We start from the raw sequence: 19,574 nt of genomic DNA on the forward strand, positions 1-19,574 counted from the left end.
GAACGCCCACCTATCCCACTTTCTCAAAGAAAACAACACTCTAGACCCCTCACAATCCGGGTTCCGCAAGAACCACAGCACGGAAACCGCCCTCATCGCATGCACTGACGACATCAGGACCAAAGTCGACAAAGGCGAGACCGTCGCACTCATCCTCCTAGACCTCTCCGCAGCCTGTGACACTGTCTGCCGCCACACACTCCATACATGCCTCCACAACACAGGAATTCGCCACAAAGCCTTAGAGTTGCTCACCTCCTTCCTCACCGACCGGACCCAAAGAGTCTGCCTTCCACCTTTCCACTCCACCGCTAGAAAGATCATTTGCGGAGTCCCCCAAGGGTCCTCCCTCAGCAACACACTCTTCAACATTTACACGATTCTCCTAGCCAACATCCTCTGACAACACGGAATCACTATCCTCTCCTACGCAGACGACACCCAACTAATCCTCTCCCTCACCTGCAACCCCACCACCGCCAAAACCAACCTACACGCTGCTCTCCTCAACACCGCCAACTGGATGACAACTAACCACCTCAAGCTTAACTCCAACAAAACCGAGATCATCATCTTCGGTCCCAACAAAACCATATGGGACGACTCCTGGTGGCCCCCCGCCCTAGGCCCCGCACCCACCCCCGCAAACCACGCACTCAACCTCGGCATCATCCTGGACCCCTCCCTCTCCATGACACAGCAAATCAATGCATCAACCACCTCCTGCTTCCACACACTCTGCACTCTAAAAAAATCCTTCAAATGGATTCCCCCAGAGACCAGGAAGACTGTCACCCATGCACTCATCAGCAGCAGACTAGACTACGGTAACGCCCTCTATGCCAGCACCAAACTCAAACTCAAACGCAAACTCCAGAGAATCCAGAACACAGCCGTATGCCTCGTCCGTGGCCTCACCCGCCACAAACTAATCTCACCACACCTCAAATCCCTTCACTGGCTCCCCATAGACAAGAGAATCACTTTCAAGATCCTCATCCACGCACACAAATCCCTCCACAACACCGGCCCGACCTACCTCAACGAAAGAGTGAACTTTCACACTCCAACCCGCAACCTCCGATCAGCCGACCTCGCACTAACTACAGTACCCCGCATCCAACGAACCACCACAGGAGGCAGGGCCTTCTCTTACCTTGCCCCCACAACCTGGAACTCCCTCCCCACCAACCTCCGCAAAATCAAAGACCTCCTACTCTTCAGAAAAAACCTCAAGACATGGCTGTTCGAAAAGGACCTCCCCTCAGCCCCCCCCCCCCCCCACAAGCGCCTTGAGACCCTCACGGGTGAGTAGCGCGCTATATAATTTTTTTTATTGATTTATTGATTAAGGGGACTTTATAAATTAAAGTAAAGTCTCCCCATTCTAGCCTATGGAGGCCATTCACTACAATGAGGGAAAAATGAATGTGGCTGTTTTACTTCACCAGGGTTATAAAACTATTTTTATAAGGTCCCTGCTTATAGTTACATGGCACCCAACCCTAGGGGCATATAGGGCACACCTTAGGGGTGACGTATATGTAAAAATAAGGTAGTTTAAGACTTTGGGAGTACTTTGAATTCCAAAGTCAAATTTGCATGTAACTTTAATTTAAAAGCAGCCAGCAAGGCAGGCCAGCCTTTAAAATGACACTGGGCACCTCAGCAATGCACCTATGGGTGCACTATCTATGCTGGGGTCCCTAAATCTACATGCCCTACCATATACTAGGGACTTATAGGTAGGTTAATATTGCCAATTATAATTAGCCTAATTTGCATATCCACTTTACACAGAGCACTGGCCCTGACTGGTAAGCAGTAACCAGGGCACAGACAAGAGTCAGTAACCACCAGTATCTGTCCAAAAAGTTTGTGGGTGACCAGGGCAAAAAGGAGGACTTTCCTACAGCAGCTAATAGAACAGTTTATCTTACACAATAGGTTGCTTCTAAGTAAACTTACAGGACTTGAATCACAGACCACAATTTGGGGTGCTTGACTTCAAATGAACCTATTTTCACAGGGACATGTTCTGTTATAGGGTTGGTCAACTGATTATTTGCGACTTCAACAACCCAAATTATTTTTCCTGAAAGGGGCAAATTTGGAACTTCTGCTGTTCTGGCAGTGGCATGGTTAGCTCCAGTGCCAACCAAGAAAGTAACATCCTGATCCATAACGTTGGCTTTTACATAGGGACCACGTTGACCTACTTCTAAGGATGCAGCTAGCACGCAATCCTCATCATCTGAGCTATCAGCTTGGAGAATTTCTGAAAATTCTTCATCACTCAGATCTATCAGGGGAAATTGTGATGCTATCTGAATCACATTTGCATTTGAATTTGCAATTGGATTTCAATTGTGTTGGGGAACAACCATTTGCTGTTAGTCATTGGGGTGTGTGGTAACTGCATCTGCTGTCCTGAGGACACATTCACATTTTATACTTGGGGTCTTTGAAATCTTAGGATTTGAACCTGATTATTGCCTTGTATTTGAGCAACTCCAGTATTCTGAGCTTGACTATTCACAATATTAAAGGGACACTCTCATCGCCAACAACCAAAATATCCGCACGCATGACACAGATTAGTTCTCTTCAAAGCCTGAACTTCAACCACACCTCCACTCTGATTTACCTGCACACCAAGTCCTCTACCTCTAGGCTGAACAACATTTGTCATTTGCTGTGGCATTCCTTGCATTCTACCAGTGTTCACCATTATCTGTGGGCTCTGATTAACTTTCTTTGCTGCCTTCAATTGCATTACCATCATCTTCTCTTTCAACTTCTGTTTCAGTTCCAATTTGTCACTACAATACTTCGCATACCAGAGGATTTTGTTAATCATTTTGTTCTGCCAATAGATCAAGTGCTGCTGAATCATCTCACTTATGTATGATTTCAATCCTAGCACAAATCTGAACAGAAAATGACCCACATCTTTAGCTTCTATTGTTTTTGTACCACTATGCTGTTTGAAAGCCTGTAGCAATCTTTAGTAATATGCATGAATCGATTCCTTTGACTCCTGAGCTGTCCTGTCAATTTTCTGCCAATCAATATCTTTCAGAGGCACTTTGTTTTTCAAAAACTTCATCACCTTATAATACTTTTTCAATACTTCTTCAGATGGTGCGCCCATTACTGGATCTCTTTAAGGTTCACAATCAGGCCAATCAACATTCACTTTACATTCAGTCCACAAATCAGTCGAAATCACAATGTCAAACAACGTAATCAAATCCTGCCCCAGGCATATCGAAAGTTTCACAAATCTCTCTGTCTGCTTGAACTACTACACTGATTTCTCCCTTAATCACGAGCAATCATTTGTGAATGACAAAATATCACTCCTACTCCAGGGTACATGAACATAGCCTCCATCTGGTATCTTTCTTATGGACAGTATCTTTACATTGTCCTCAGCCTGATTTGCTCCTGGCAGAGGCACATTTGGCTTGGCTTTCTTTCGATCTCTTTTCTTTGCCCATCTACCTTCCCACTTATCTATAGGTCCTCATTTCGAAATATATGTAATCAAGTCCTTAATGTGTGTTTTCATACCAAAAGATCTCATGTTGACTATATCCTTTGTGCTAAACTCTAATCTGTAACTTCTCTTTAGGGGTTTTGATTTCTCCAAGTCCGCATCATCTTTCTCTGCTACTTCAGCTAATCTTTCATAAGCCTGTCCTGCTCATTGAGTAATGTCTTTGCAGACGAACTGCAGTTCCTCTTCTGTGTAAGTTTCCAATTGGGCTAAGTCTAATGTTCCTAAAATCATTTAATTAAATTCTAATTTCAACTTAGGCACATTCACTGATCTGTCTCTCTCTAGTGTCTCTTCTGTTCTTGCATTACAATTCGTTACACCTTTCGCACCTTCAGGGTTCAAAAATATTTAAACAATCAGTCAGCTATTGTGCAGTAAAACCTAACAAACTGATATTATTCTGTGATACTTCTGCTCTTAATGGTCCTACATTCTGTTCACTCGGGGTACTAAGGTTTGACATGTTCTCTGCAGTGTTGAAGGGTACTCTTCCTTGTGGAGTGCTGCAATTTACATTCAGGATCTGTTCATGTCTGTGCACAAAATAAGGTGGGATTCGTTGAGGAAACCTCACAAATGGAGTACATCCTGTCTAACTTGTCATTGGGTTTGGATTTACAATTTGTGTAGGAGTTAACGGTCTAAAAAGGAAGCTGTTCTCTCCATCTCTGAGTTGTTAGAATATACTGATCTCTGTATACCATCCCGGCTGAAGTAACTGGGGTATCTGGAACTGTTGGAACATTGATTGAGTGTGCATTGCTCCCAGACGTTGAAGGAGCATGCAGAAGAACAATGGGACTTGTAGTCACAGGAACGGTTAAGGCATCTGGACCCAGATGATTTGTCTGATTCTGAGGGATTGTCATTCCTACACTATGTCCTTGTTAAGACAGTACTGAAACGTTGTCCTGTTTAACTTGGGGTAACATTCAACTGCGACTGAACAGGACTAGACATTGGCACTGGTTGATCCGGAATACAATTTTGCACAGGTGGATTCACATAGTGCGATTGCACCGTCTGGTTCACATTAGAATTTGGCACAACCTTGTTCACAAAGGAACTCAGTATAGGCTCAGTATAGGCTAAACTGTATTCAAACTCTAAACTAGTTGATTCACGCAGGAATTTGTGTCGCTAAACTTGCAGGTGTACCTGGCACAATCTGATTCGGGGTCTGTACAGCTGGAGCAGTGGGCACCTTCAGGGTTATATTTTGTGCTGCTTCACGTCTTGCTCCTGCCTCAACTGAATGGTACGGAGGCAGACGATTCATCAGGATCTGATGTATAAACTCATCATATGAATCACTCTCATATGCTGCTGTATTTTTATCCTCAGCTTCTGTTGTCTGTTCTGTCCTTCCTTTTTCCTAGTCGTGGGCCTGGTACTTTCACCATCTTCATTCGAAGACATTCTAACATCTTCAATCACATTTGCTCTCCTGTGCATCCCATTTAGCTTCTGCAAGTGTCTTGATTGCTTTCTGCAATCTGTACTCATATGTATTTGTCATTTTCTCTTGTGCTACGAGTTCCCAAATACTAAGGGCTTTAAACTGTGCAAGTCTTAGAGGTGGTTTCATCTCATAAAGCACTCACCTCAGATTGCCTAGAATTCTCAGATTAAAAGTTCCATAACCGGGAAATGCTAAAACACCTTCTTTCTTAATAATTGTTCACCATTGTTCAAGCCACAAACATGTATGGAATCCTTTAACAGATGATACATAATGACATGGAGTTCCTTCGGGTGGGGTCTTAATACCTTCTCTAATAAACACATGGAATAAACACATCGCCATGTAACACACTCTTTAAAGCTTTGAAACATTTTTTTTTAATCAAATTCAATTAATCACAAATAACTTTCGATCGAATCAGGAAATAACTTCAATCCCACAATCCTTTTCTCTAGATGTTCTCATCCAATAGCAACACAGCACTGTCCACCAATACCAGCACCCAAACTTATTCACAGCGGCCTTTACTGTGGCCTTTTACAGGGCCTTTCGCATAGGGGAATTGATAGGTGCTTCCACGAATGACCACGCGGGGGGTCTTCAGTGGCACGATGTAATAGTCAATAGTAACTCTACCACTATACATCTGCGTAAGTCCAAAACAGATCAGTTAGGCAAGGGTGCGAGGATTATACTACGGGCAGCGCATGGGTCAACAATCTGTCCTGTAGCCAATCTAGCTGCTTTCTTGAAGGTACGCCCCATAGAGAACTCCACTGCCCTATTCATACATGCTAATGGGGCTTGCCTGTCACGTTACCAATTTGCAGAGGTGTTGAAGATTACACTACTGGCAGCAGGCGTGAAACCTGGGGGTTACTCCCCCCATTCGTCCAGGATTCCGCCCCCTCTCGAAACACCAATCAGCCAAGGGGTGTACCGGGGCGGCCCGAACGTCCGGGCCGCCGCGCCAACGAGAAGAAGGCCGAGCCTTCTGTGGGGGCGATTTTAAGCCCCCCACTGGCTTGCGGCGGCCCAGACCGGTCCGGCCCGCACGTCGGCCCGACGTTCCCCTCACAGGAGGTACTTCCGCTCCCACGCCTCGCGAGGTGTGCGAGCAGAAGCCTCAGCAAGCCTGTGCACAACTAGTGCGAGGGTTCGGCCCCGGCGTCCCCGACCCCTAGGGGCCGCGCTCCCCCCATGTTGGGGGGGGCGCTTTTCCATTCAATCGAATCAGGAAATAACTTCAATCCCACAATCCTTTTCTCTCGATATTCTCATCCAATAGCAACACAGCACTGTCCACCAATACCAGCGCAGCTTCACACCAACTGACCTATACAAGTGGGGCAAACAATTACGTCATACTCACTTCTTTCAGTACTGCGGTCGCTTCGCAATTGTCTCTCACACACACCTCTAATGCTAAATATTGCACGCAAAAACCAACAACATGTCTGCACACTACAGGGTAGGAACTTAGGGCCATATGTACGAACACATTTTCCCATTGACACAGAATGGGAAAAACCCTTTGCTACATCTGGCCCTAAAATACTTGAGAGCTGTACGGAGATATGCTTTCCGGCTGTAGCTTCCACAGTTACACAGTGAGTGAAACTCAACCAGCAATTCTCACTCCGGTTTATGCTATTCCTCCATGTGCACTCAGGATTTACTTAATACCAACCACAACTCACACTCAGTCAAGGAAAACTACTGGTACTGTTAACAATGTCTCTGTCGAAGGTCGAACAGTATGAAGACCACTGAGGCGTTAGTTAGTTAGAGGTAAGTGATTTATTTTTTTAAGTATTTGGAAATAATAATATGATTGACAGACGAAATCCCAAGTGTTATCGTCTTCCTTAGTCTCTGTGTTCTTCTTTTGTATCTCTTCACAGGATCGTGATTATATGTTCTGTGTTCCTTATTTCACAGGTGACCCAGCTGTCCAGCTCGCTCATCAAAATCCAGGGTGGTGCCGGAAATAGAAGGAAAAACGCTAAGGTAAGTATTGTGTTTTTAATTAGGGTTCTTTTCCTTTCTTTTAGCTCTGGACTGGGAGGTGGTACACACAATAGGAGGGGGTTGGTGCCAGTGAGGAGTGTGCAGGGGACTAGTGGGCACACCTCTAATCTTAGTGTGGGTATCTGTGACACTAGTGGGTTTAGGTACAGTGCCCTCCCTTCTGCCTCCCTTTCCAACCCTCCTCTATGACCCCTCCCCAGTCCCTTCAAGTTTCCCTTTTCTTGTCCAAAAGGACCGTACCTGGCTAAGCCACGACCCTCCAGGGCCGTGGCTGGCTGGATAGTGTTCCTCTCGTTGGTCTCCTGGTTCCTCGTTCTGGAGCTCTCCTTCTCTCTCTCCTTTCTCCAGTGCCTCGTCTGCTTCTTCCTTGGTCCTTTCCTCCTCCTCGCTCTGTCCTTGTCTTGTCTCCTCCGTGTTCCGTCTGCTTTCCTCGGGTATTCCCCTCTCCGCGTTCCTCCTCCCCGTTCCTGTCTGTGCGACCTCCTTTTGGCTGTCTGCAGCCCGGGAAACACACGTCGTTTCCCGGGCAACGCCGTCCTGGCTTCCGCCCTCGAGCCGCGTCTCCCCGGCAACGGGAAGACGCGGAAATGACGTATCGGCCTCGGCCGATACGTCATCTGCTGTCCTCGTAGCCGGGATTGCCCGGCTACATACCTCTCCCCAGGAACGGTCCTGCTCGAGGACCGGAGCAGCGTCAGGGAAACGAGATAAATAGTCAGCTGGGGCCTGTTGGCGACCAGGTATATGACGGACCTGAAAGGAAAATGGTTGCAGTTCAAGGAACCATCGTAATATCCGAGAGTTGGTATCCTTATGGGCAGACAACCACGTGAGAGGAGCATGATCCGTGAAAAGTATGAAGGGCCGACCCAGAAGGTAATATTGCAACGTATCTACGGCCCATTTTATGGCCAGACATTCTTTCTCAATGGTCGGGTAGTGTTGTTCCCGGGGAAACAGCTTCCTACTGACGTATACTACGGGATGGTCCCTACCTTCCCCGTCCGGCTGGGCCAATACTCCCCCTAAACCCACATCTGAAGCATCAGTATATAGATGAAAAGGTTTCGAGAAATCCGGGCATCGGAGTATCGGGTCTTTGGTTAGGAAGAATTTTAGTTGTTCAAAGCTGTTTTCCTGTTGCTCTGAAAAGGGTGCTAGCCTATTAGGATGGGATTTAGACAGAAGGTCTGTGAGAGGGGCAGCCAATGTAGAATAATCAGGTATGAATCTTCTATAATAGCCCACTAACCCTAAGAAGGATCGTAACTCTTTCTTTGTTGTCGGTTTAGGTGTGTTTAGTATGGCCTCTACTTTTTTTCTTTGAGGTTTTAGGTTCCCTTGGCTAATTTTGTAGCCCAAGTAGGATATGTCGGGTGTACCTATGATGCACTTTTTAGGATTAGCAGTTAATCCTGCGGTGACAAGAGTGTGGAAAATTTGGTATAAATGGTTTAGGTGATCATTCCACGTTTCACTGAAGATTACTACATAGTCTAGGTAAGCTGCGGCAAAAGACCGGAAGGGATTTAAGAGTTTATCCATTAACCTCTGGAATGCGGCTGGGGCTCCATGGAGACCAAAGGGTAGTACAGTGAACTGATACAGACCGGATTGTGTGGCGAACGCTGTTTTCTCTTTATCCTCTGTGTCTAAGGGAATCTGCCAATATCCTTTTGTCAAATCTAAGGTAGTCATATATTTGGCTTTTCCTAGTTTCTCTAATACGTCATCAACTCCGGGTATGGGATATGTGTCAAACATGGAATTTTCGTTAAGCTTCCTAAAATCAATACAGAATCTAATAGAACCATCGGGTTTTGGTACTAGCACAACCGGGGAGCACCAGGGACTATTTGATGGTTCAATTACCCCTTGTTCTAACATTTTCTGTACTTCGGCCTCCATAATCTGCTTCCTCGCCTCAGGAATACGGTATGGCCGTAACCTCACAATTTTCCCTGGCATGGTTCTTATTTTGTGGGTTATCAAAGTGTTTTTTCCTGGTAATGCTGAAAAGAAATCCCGGAAGTGCTCTATTAACCTGTATACTTCTTCTTTGTCTGCTTGTGTTAAGGTTTCATCTACTTGGGGTAGATCTTTCCCGTTACTGTGTTCTGTTGGACAGAACTCGATACTTGACTTATTATTTGTACATAGTAATCCCGTCAACACTCTAGCAGGGTTTGGGGGATCTGGTTCCTCCCATTTTTAAGGAGATTTATGTGATAGATCTGTGATTTTTGGGGAGAATTTGATAATTCCACCAGGTAGGTAACCGGAGAGACTGCTCTTATTATCTTCTAGGGGCACTGCCATTTGGCAAGTAGTTTTTGTTCTGAGGTTGGACGCATAATTAAAACCTGATCTCCTGGTTGTAACACCCGTAACTTGCTCCCTCGGTCATAATACTGTTTTTGAATATTTTGAGCTTGTTCCATATTCACTTTGACCGTATCCCATAGACTTTGTAGCTGTGACCTTAAATTATGGGCGTATTCTAGAAGAGGCTTTCCCCCTTCTTCTGCCTCTTCCTCCCATGTTTCGATGGCCATGTCAAGAAGAGATCTCGGCTGTCTTCCGAACACCAGCTCGAAGGGACTGTGTCCTGTAGAGGACTGTTCATGTGTTCGAATAGCATATAATACTGAGGGTAATTTTTGATCCCAGTCTCTCCCTGACTCTTCAATCACTTTTTTCAATAAAGTATTTATTGTTCGGTTATATCGTTCCACGAGTCCATCCGTCTGTGGATGATATACCGAGGTACGGATTTGGGAAATACCTAAGGTTTTACATACTTGCTTCATAAGAGTGGATACAAAAGGAGTCCCTTGGTCGGTGAGTATTTCATGAGGGAAACCTACTCGGGAAAAAATGTTTATCATGGCCTGGGCCACTGTCTTCGTTGTCATACTTTTTAAGGGAACGGCCTCGGGGTATCTTGTGGCATAGTCAACCATGACTAGGATATACGTATAACCTTTTGAGGATGGTACTACAGGTCCTATGAGGTCCATTCCTATCCTACTGAAGGGGATATCTATAATGGGGAGGGGCATCAGAGGTGCTTTCTTAGGCCTACCAGGTTCAGTGAGTTGGCATCTGGGGCATTGGGAACAATATTTACGTATGTGGGCAAATACTCCCGGCCAATAGAACCGTCTAAGAAGGTATTCTTCTGTTTTGTCCCTCCCATAGTGGCCGCCCCCAGGTTGACAATGTGCCATCGTTAGGACCTGATTTCTATAATGCTCGGGTACCACTAACTGTTGCTTCTGTTCTCCGGTACCGGTAGTGGTTATACGATATAAGAGGTTGTTTTTAATGAGGAAGTAGGGACCCACCTCTTCGGTTTCTTCTTCACTGGCCGACTTCCAGGCGTGAGCGAGAGAAGGATCTCCTCGTTGTTGATGGGGAAAACTGACAGGGACTTCATGTGTCTCTGCAATAAGGCTTGTGTTTGGTCCTGATTTCTCCTTTCCCAAGTAATTCAATTTCTCCATTCGTTTCTCTCGGCGTGATAACCTTTTCCGGATTGTGGGACTTTCTATACTGCTATCAGAAAAAGGAGCGTCTCTCCACCACTCCTGTGTCAGTGTGGGTTGTCTAACGTAATCCAGTATTTCTTGGAAATGTTCATAATCAGTTCCAATGATACACTCCTCAATCAGATTGGACATTACTCCCATCGGTAAAGTATCCCGGTGTTTTCCCCATTCTACGGTGAGGTTGTATAAAGGGTATTGTTCTTTATCTCCATGTATGCAACATATATTCACCCATTGTTCAGTTCTTTCACCAACTAGGGGGACTATATCTTTTCTTACCACCGACTGGCTACACCCCGAATCAATAAGTGCCCATATAGTATTCCCATTGACTTTCAAAAGTTGTTTAAACTTTTGGTTACCTCTTCCGGTACACAGTACCCGTCGCCTAGTAACTCCGATTTCCATGGGCTCACTACTGTCTTGTTTTCTGGGGCACATGCGGGCAATGTGGCCCCATTCCCCACAGCTATAACATTGGGGACCTGCTACTGGTGGAGGATGAGGAAGTCGGTGCGGTACTGGTTCTTCCGAAAAGGCTCTTGTCGTACTTTTAGGAGTGGAAGGCCCTGGTTTTAAGATGGGTCGGGTGGCTATATTTCTCACATCAGTGGAGCGATGATAAGCACATGCTAGATCAATTGCCATGTCTGTAGTCACTTTTGGATGTTGGCGGATCCAGTTCTTAGTGGTGGTAGGTAGGGACTCTAAATATTGTTCCAGGACAATTGTTTGGATTACTTCTTCCCTACTATTTCCGGAAGAACCCAACCATTTTAATGCCAAATCCTTTACCCGATAATAAAAGGTTCGGGGATCTTCATTCGGTCCCCATTTGATTTTTCTAAATTTAACCCTATAGTATTCCGTGTCATGTCCCACACGTTCTACGATACTAGTCTTTATCTCTTGGTACGGCGTGGTTCAACCCGGGTTTGCTGCTTGATATGCTGCTTGTAGGATCCCTGTAAGTAAGGGGGCGATATACTGACCCCATCTATCCTCAGGCCATTGGGCGGATGATGCCACTCTCTCAAAATTGGTAAAAAAGGCTTCGGGGTCTTCTCCGTCTTGATATTTCTGTAATACAGAACTTGGAACATTGGGATGTACTTTGCTACTAGCAATGGTTTCAGTCAATTTCTTCATGGCCGACTCATGGACCAGTTGATTATTCGCAAGAATGGTCGCCTGACTTTTCAAAGCTGACTGCAACGCTTCCCTGTCCTCTTTGGCCTCTCGCTGGTGGGCCTCCCACACCAGTTGGAGATGACGTTGGCCCTCGGCCAATTGCTTTATCATATCTTCCAATGAGGATTGTTCACTCATGGTTATACTGTTCGAGCACTGCGGGGAGGCTACACAGGTATTATCCCACTTCTGACACCACTGTCGCAGGTCGAACAGTATGAAGACCACTGAGGCGTTAGTTAGTTAGAGGTAAGTGATTTATTTTTTTAAGTATTTGGAAATAATAATATGATTGACAGACGAAATCCCAAGTGTTATCGTCTTCCTTAGTCTCTGTGTTCTTCTTTTGTATCTCTTCACAGGATCGTGATTATATGTTCTGTGTTCCTTATTTCACAGGTGACCCAGCTGTCCAGCTCGCTCATCAAAATCCAGGGTGGTGCTGGAAATAGAAGGAAAAACACTAAGGTAAGTATTGTGTTTTTAATTAGGGTTCTTTTCCTTTCTTTTAGCTCTGGACTGGGAGGTGGTACACACAATAGGAGGGGGTTGGTGCCAGTGAAGAGTGTGCAGGGGACTAGTGGGCACACCTCTAATCTTAGTGTGGGTATCTGTGACACTAGTGGGTTTAGTTACAGTGCCCTCCCTTCTGCCTCCCTTTCCAACCCTCCTCTATGACCCCTCCCCAGTCCCTTCCCTTCAAGTTTCCCTTTTCTTGTCCAAAAGGACCGTACCTGGCTAAGCCACGACCCTCCAGGGCCATGGCTGGCTGGATAGTGTTCCTCTCGTTGGTCTCCTGGTTCCTCGTTCTGGAGCTCTCCTTCTCTCTCTCCTTTCTCCAGTGCCTCGTCTGCTTCTTCCTTGGTCCTTTCCTCCTCCTCGCTCTGTCCTTGTCTTGTCTCCTCCGTGTTCCGTCTGCTTTCCTCGGGTATTCCCCTCTCCGCGTTCCTCCTCCCCGTTCCTGTCTGTGCGACCTCCTTTTGGCTGTCTGCAACCCGGGAAACACACGTCGTTTCCCGGGCAACGCCGTCCTGGCTTCCGCCCTCGAGCCGCGTCTCCCCGGCAACGGGAAGACGCGGAAATGACGTATCGGCCTCGGCCGATACGTCATCTGCTGTCCTCGTAGCCGGGATTGCCCGGCTACAGTCTCATAACAAGTACCTCACTGCAGACAATAAATCAACCAAGTGTCTTCTACAATTGAGCGTTATCCTGGGATCTTAGGCAACAACTGACCTGTCAACAACAACAACTATAGACATTTATAGCAATAAGCTCCACAATCAAATGAGTATCACGACTCTGCAAAACACTTCATATCATCACATTTTACCGCAATCTTCAAGCAAAAGCAATACAAGCACAAACCCCTATAAATGCTCACACATCTTGTAGGCATAATGCTGGAACCTCATCAGTCTTCGGAATGGACCAGGGGACAGAAATCGGGGTGGGCAATTTTTGGACTGGGCAATCGCATGAAGCCAAATCCTATCTCCCTAGCACTGCACTTAAATGGTTCTCTCCTTCTGAGGCGAACCATTCCTCTGCTATCAGATCTGTTGGAGCATTTTCATCCTTCGCAGGAATCAATGGTCAATGAGATCAACGGATCATTGGACCCTGCATAGGGTGTGGTAGAACCATACAACCCAATTTCAGTACAAACCAATTAAATTCCACAGTATGAACAAATTTGGCCATACAAGGAAAGCTCCAGCCAGGTATAAAGTTAAGGGGTTTATTACAAACTCAATCTTAGTGTCTTGTAGACAATTTGCAAGACAAGGTTGTAAAGATACAAAATCACCAAGGGTTGCCCAAGTCAACGAAATAAGTTCAAATGAACTAGCATTCATAAAACTAAGCATTCTACATGGACAATGCAAAACATCAATAATATTATCTGAGATACAAAAATTAAACATTGCTCAGTTTTGATATGCATCAATGCAATTCAAATGATCAAAGATCAATTGAGCTGGGCACAGGGAAACCCTACTATTAGCCAAATTAAGGAAAAACATGTGGAGAGCGGAACAAATGCAGGCAAAAGACAAAAAGGACAAAAAGGGCAAAAATAATTTGGAAAAGGATAATTTTGGACAACAAGTTGCTAACTAACAATAGGTACCAAGGGAAAAGTGTCAGCATGTAAGAAGCTCGGTCAAGAGTCTTCTGCAAGAGTTATGAAGCCATCACTAAGTCTCAGCAAGGCGTTTCATAGGGACAAAAGGCAGAGAGGAAGATGCCTCTCTAAGGGGTTCAGCATGTGGGGCTCCTCATCTGCAAGGCATCTGTCTGGAATCAGATGGGAAGCTGTCTGCTTCTGATAAAAGTCAATTTGGTCATTACTATATCAAAGTTCCTACGACAATCTGATTCATTCAGCTCACGTTGAGGGGGCATCATCCAATAACAATTGATCACAGGACTCCAAGTTGAAACAATCTTGTTTCTTCCCAGGTCTGTCATGAGAATGGCATCCATCCATGTAGATTCACAAGAGATTGAAACAAATGTTTAATTTTACTAGTCAACAGTCCAGGATGTTCCACATCCAAGGTCTAATACCTACAACTCTCTATATATAAAACAATAGACGTCTGTTACTAAACTAGTCTTCTCATGGGAACGAGCCCTAAAAGAAAATTCATGTTAACAGAATGCTTCAGCATTCTCTGCACAGCAACGAAATACAGGGCCTAGCAGGCCTCACTTAGGCTAATGCACATTGATTTAATATATTCTAATAAACACATTTTAATATGCAAACTTATAAATTCAATATTAATAATTCAAATTAGTCAAGTTTCATCTTACAGTAACTTTAAACAAATTGACTGTTAATACATTTCAGTCAGTATAATGTAGAATTGAATTTAACTATTTTTACACACATTAATTGTAGAAATGTAATATACACTATTAGTTCAGAGTCTAAATTATAGCATAACATAGTATAACATCAAATCACATTTAATTAAACCTTGATACCACCAGGGTTTTTAACATTAGTCTAAACAAATACACATTTAAAATGACTTCTCTGTGCATCACTCTACAATGAAACTGTTAATACTTTGATCAGCATAATGCATAAACTGTCACCTATGGATGATTTATGTTACATGAGGAGCAGCATTAAGGTTTCTGCTACATCAATCCTCTTACTTAGTTTACTAGTCTCGAGATGATGGAATGCTGAATCGGTCTTGAAGAGACTGAACTCATGACCTGCAGACCAGTTTATATATAGATGGCGTGTTTAACTCGCTGAGACATCCTACTCAATGCTGCCATGTGAAATGAAAGCTGAAGACCAAATATATGGCCAGTTTTGGAGAAACAAAGCTAAATATTTCCTTATTTTTATAGTCCTATTTCAAACAAATTAATGTGTCTTGATGTCACAAAAGATAAAACAGACAATGTTACACAGTCTTATTTTCGTGTTCCTTCTGTCACCAAAATTAAATCTTTTTCACGTGGCAACAAAAATAGCAATACATGCAATCATTCCTTTAATTCTTTGGCTGTTCTTAGCAATCTACATTTATTAATTTGTCTTTCTTACAACCGCTTCAGTGCAACATATCACAGTCAATCAATCAATCAGTCGACATACAGAGTGCCATAGGTCACCTGGGAGGGTATCCAGGTGCTGGCAGGGTCCAGGGTCCTGATTCTCAGTCAAAGAGCCCAGTTTTCAGAATCCTATGAAACTCCTGTAGAGCAGGGGAGGTCCTGAGGTGCAGGGGGAGGCCGTTCCAGGCTTTGTCTGCGAGGTAGGGGAAGGAGCGTCCTCCTACAGGTGTGGGTTAGCGCAAGGGTGGCAAAGTGGAAGTGTCCGGAGGGTTTGTGGAATCTCAAGCGGTGGTTGATGTAGGTGGGAATGGAGTTGTGCAAGGCCTTGAATGTGTGGGTGAGGAGTCTGAACTAGAATTTTTTCTGAACCCGGAAGCCTGTGGAGTTTTTTGAGGTGGGGTGTGATGTGGATGGGACGAGGGGGATCCAGGATTAGTCATGCTGCGGCGTTCTGGATAGTCAGTAGTCTTTGAATTATGTAGACCTCAATTCCCACATAGAGGGTGTTTCCATAGTCCAGTTGACTGGTGATGAGGGCTTGAGTGAAGGTGGGTCTCACGTTTTGGGGAAGCCATTTAAAAACATGCACAGGATGAAGAAGCAGAAGGGTGACACTGCATTGACTTGGGACCTCATGGTGATTTTGCTGTCCAGGATGATACCAAGATTCATGGTATGCTCAGCTGGGATTGGCATGGGCCCCAGTTCTGTGGGCCACCCACAGGGAGTTGTTGCTGCCGAAGATCAATACTTCGGGCAGTTATTCCTCATCCAATTGGTGATGCTAGTCATGCATTGGTGGAAGTTGGTTCTCTAGGCGGTGGAGGTTTTGGAGAGGTAGAATATGAGTTGTGTGTCGTCGGTTCTTTGGAAGCCTATGTTGTAAAGTCTGGCAATGAGCATGTGGTCAGCAACAGTGCTGAAGGCTGCTGAGACATCGAGGAGGATGATGGCAGCTGTCTCTCCTTTGTTGTGGTGGGCCCTTATGTCTGTGGCCGCAATCAGGGCTGTCTCAGTGCAGTGGTTGCTGCTCCGGATTGGGAGTCATTGTGTACCAGTTGGGTAAGGCCAATGTTGTTCAGGCTGTTGAGGAGGTTGGTAGAGTAAGAGTCGGGTATGTCGTTGAGGGGGAATTTGAGATCACACAGGAATATTATGTTTTCTTTCGAGACAACGGTGAGGGGCGTTGATGAAATCAATGATGACATTGCAGAAGGTGGTGCATTTGATGGAGTCTCTGGGGATGATTGCAATTTCTCCACCTGGCTTGTCGATGCGGGTGTGGGGGCTAATTGTGTATCCTGCTGCTATGATGGTGGCAATGTTGGGGGTTAATGTGGGGTTGAACCACGTCTTCCTTAGGAAGACAATGTCAGGTGAAAGAGTGTTTATAAGGTCTCAGACCTCAGTGACATTTTTGCTGAGGGAGGGAGTGTTGGGGAGGGTGTATGAGAGCTGGTGGGGGGTAGCTGCTATTGCGCGTCGAGTGGGCTTGATGTTGCTGAGAGGGGTGGGGGCTTGCGTAGTGTGCAGGTGGTGTGGCAGAAGATGTAGGTGAAAGGTCCTATTATGGAGTGTGATGCTGCACAGTGGCAGTGTTCGTGGTGGCATCCAGGGTCGAGAGCATGGGGGGGGGGCGGTAGAAGTGTAGATGTGGGTGACAGTGGGACTAGGGTTCCTGGCGCTGAGAGTAGACCGGCATGGACGAGCATAGATGGGCTTGCTTCAGCATGCCAGTGGTACATCAGTGGTGTGGCTGCAGTGCAGCCGCCATTAAGTATGGCAGCCGAAAAGACAGGAAGAGTGGTAGACAGGAGACAGTGGGAGAAAGGAGCGGGAAAAGGGCATAAAGGGGCAGCAGCAATAGCGGACTGAAAGGGCCCAAAGAGGGCCAAAAAAAGCAAAAATAAAGCAAAAAAGAATGAAGAAATAAGGTGAGAATGAAGCAATAGAGAAAACGCTGAAGTGGAGAGTAAGACAAATGGGAGTGAAACGGGTGGGAGTGTAGCAGCAAAAGGGTGGGAAAGAGAGCAGGAAGAGGCTTGAGAAAAGAGTGGTGCAGAAGCAGAAAGAGGAAGAAGAAAGTAGCAGAGAAAAGAGGACCTGGTAGAACGCTGATTCTGGAGCTGGTTGAGGGCCAGCAAAGATAGGTGGGGAGCTGAGCTGGGCACCTTCTCCTGTATTGCCAGAAGGGGGCAAGATGCAAAACACTGAACCTTTAGCGAGCAGTCGTTGGCAAGAATCACAACATTTTCATATCAAATCCCTGTCCCAAAGTGTTGTCTGTACTAATTGCATTTGCCTTTACTAGCACCACTGTGCTGTCATTGAAAACAGGCAATTACCTCTACACCGTGATACGTTACACTTTTCCCAAGAGATATGCTGATCCTTCGTTGTATAGCACCAGGGCAATTCATCCCCATCAGGACTCCTGAATGAGAAAGTGAAAGCGGAGATCATTAGATGAGGACGCTAAAACACAATCATTTGCAAACAACTACCAAACATTGACTGGATCACTACATCATTTAAAACCATCAGCTTTACTAGCAAAATATAACCCACAAACGTCCCATAGCAAAACCAATCATAAGTCAGATGCATTGTCTATGGTTCTGAGAAAAGCAAAGGTCCATACAGCATTACACTCAATAGTGATCTCACAACATTGATCACACATCCTTGCTGTTATCAGACTCTAGACAAATTCTTACTATCAGCCTGCTACAATGGGAATGCCCTCCTACTTGCCATGCCGCTCATGTTCCACAGTACAACACCACCCTCAAAATTTCCCTCCACGCAGATGACACCAAACCACCCAGCCTGACCACTCCTCCAAGAAGAAGTAATGATCAATTCGGTCTCTCCAACATACCAACAAATGCTCGGTCACCATGTGTCATCTTGGTACCTCATCCGGGCAGAGACCCAGTGATCCTCGCGGTATTACACACTGCTAAGTAGGCAAATGAATGGCGGATCTACCATAAAATTACAAAACATCATTTTAGAACAAAAAATCTATTTTGAAGCCGCATGTGTACACCATTCGGTAAAAGTGGCAACATGTCATAGACACAAGGCGCTATAAAAACCGGTAACATAATACCAAGGCATACCACAATGTAATGTGATATTCCTTTTTGTCTTGCCTGCAGTTTTAGCATGTTGAAGAGACTTGGGGCCAGATGGACGAAACGTTTTCCATGGCGCAAACTGCGAAATTCGCAGTTTGCGCCATGCAAAACGCGCATCGTGATGCACATTCCCATTTTGCGAGTCGGTAACTTGGTTACCGGCTTGCAAAATGGAAATGTGACTCGCAAATAGGGAGGGGTGTTCCCCTTCCTATTTGCGATTCGCATCGCAATGCAGAACTGCTCTGTGACCGCGAACGCGGTAGTCGCAAAGCAGTTCTCAGTTAGCACCCATGTGAAGTGGGTGCTAACCCATTCGCAAAAGGGAAGGGGTCCCCATAGGACCCCTTCATCTTTGTGAATGGCTCTACAAATATTTTTGCAGAGCAGGCAGTGGTCTCCAGCAGGCCAACATCCCTGTGAGTGCAGGGAATCGCAAGGGGGTCGCAAATTGCGACCCACCTCATTATTTTTAATGAAAGTGGGTCTTTGCGACCCCTTTGCGATTCGCAGATGGTGTCAGGGACACCGGGCCAGATGCAGGAAACGATTTGCGAGTCGCAAACGGCAAAAAGTGCCGTTTGCGACTCGCAAATCACATTTTGCTATGCAGAAATGCATATTTTGCGATTCGGGACCGACTCGCAATATGCATTTCAGAATCGCAAATAGGAAGGGGTGTTCCCTTCCTATTTGCGATTCGGAGTGGAATGCAATACCATTTGCGACCGCATATGCGGTCGCAAATGGTGTCGCAGTTACCATCCACTTCAAGTGGATGGTAACCCACTCGCAAATTGGAAGGGGTCCCCATGGGACCCCTTCCACTTTGTGAATGGACCCAAAACAATTTTTTCAGGGCAGGTAGTGGTCCAAGGGACCACTGCCTGCCGTGAAAAAATACCGAAACTAAAGGTTTCGTTTTTTTTTTTAAGTGCAGCTCGTTTTCCTTTAAGGAAAACGGGCTACACTTAAAAAAAAAAAACTGCTTTATTTAAAGCAGTCACGAACATGGAGGTCTGCTGACTACAGCAGGCCTC

At 45.5% G+C, this 19,574-nt stretch overlaps 1 protein-coding gene and 1 long non-coding RNA gene across 4 annotated transcripts in view; one reads left to right on the forward strand and one right to left on the reverse strand.

The window, feature by feature from the left end:
• The window catches only part of HGFAC (HGF activator), a 600,748-nt gene that overhangs the window by 262,313 nt on the left and 318,861 nt on the right, over positions 1 to 19,574 (reverse strand). The window contains exon 9 of the mRNA XM_069203474.1: positions 17,737 to 17,825. Coding sequence (XP_069059575.1) covers positions 17,737 to 17,825 — 89 coding nt within the window. The remainder of the gene's footprint in view (positions 1 to 17,736; positions 17,826 to 19,574) is intronic.
• Positions 1 to 19,574, forward strand: part of LOC138249525 (uncharacterized) — a 456,612-nt gene that overhangs the window by 153,890 nt on the left and 283,148 nt on the right. For all 3 annotated transcript variants that reach the window (XR_011194828.1, XR_011194829.1, XR_011194830.1), the window contains exons 2-3: positions 6,972 to 7,040; positions 12,203 to 12,271. This is a non-coding gene — a long non-coding RNA (uncharacterized lncRNA). The remainder of the gene's footprint in view (positions 1 to 6,971; positions 7,041 to 12,202; positions 12,272 to 19,574) is intronic.

This window comes from Pleurodeles waltl, chromosome 1_2 (genome assembly GCF_031143425.1).
Source record: "Pleurodeles waltl isolate 20211129_DDA chromosome 1_2, aPleWal1.hap1.20221129, whole genome shotgun sequence".
In the NCBI taxonomy this organism is placed as follows: Eukaryota; Metazoa; Chordata; class Amphibia; order Caudata; family Salamandridae; genus Pleurodeles; species Pleurodeles waltl.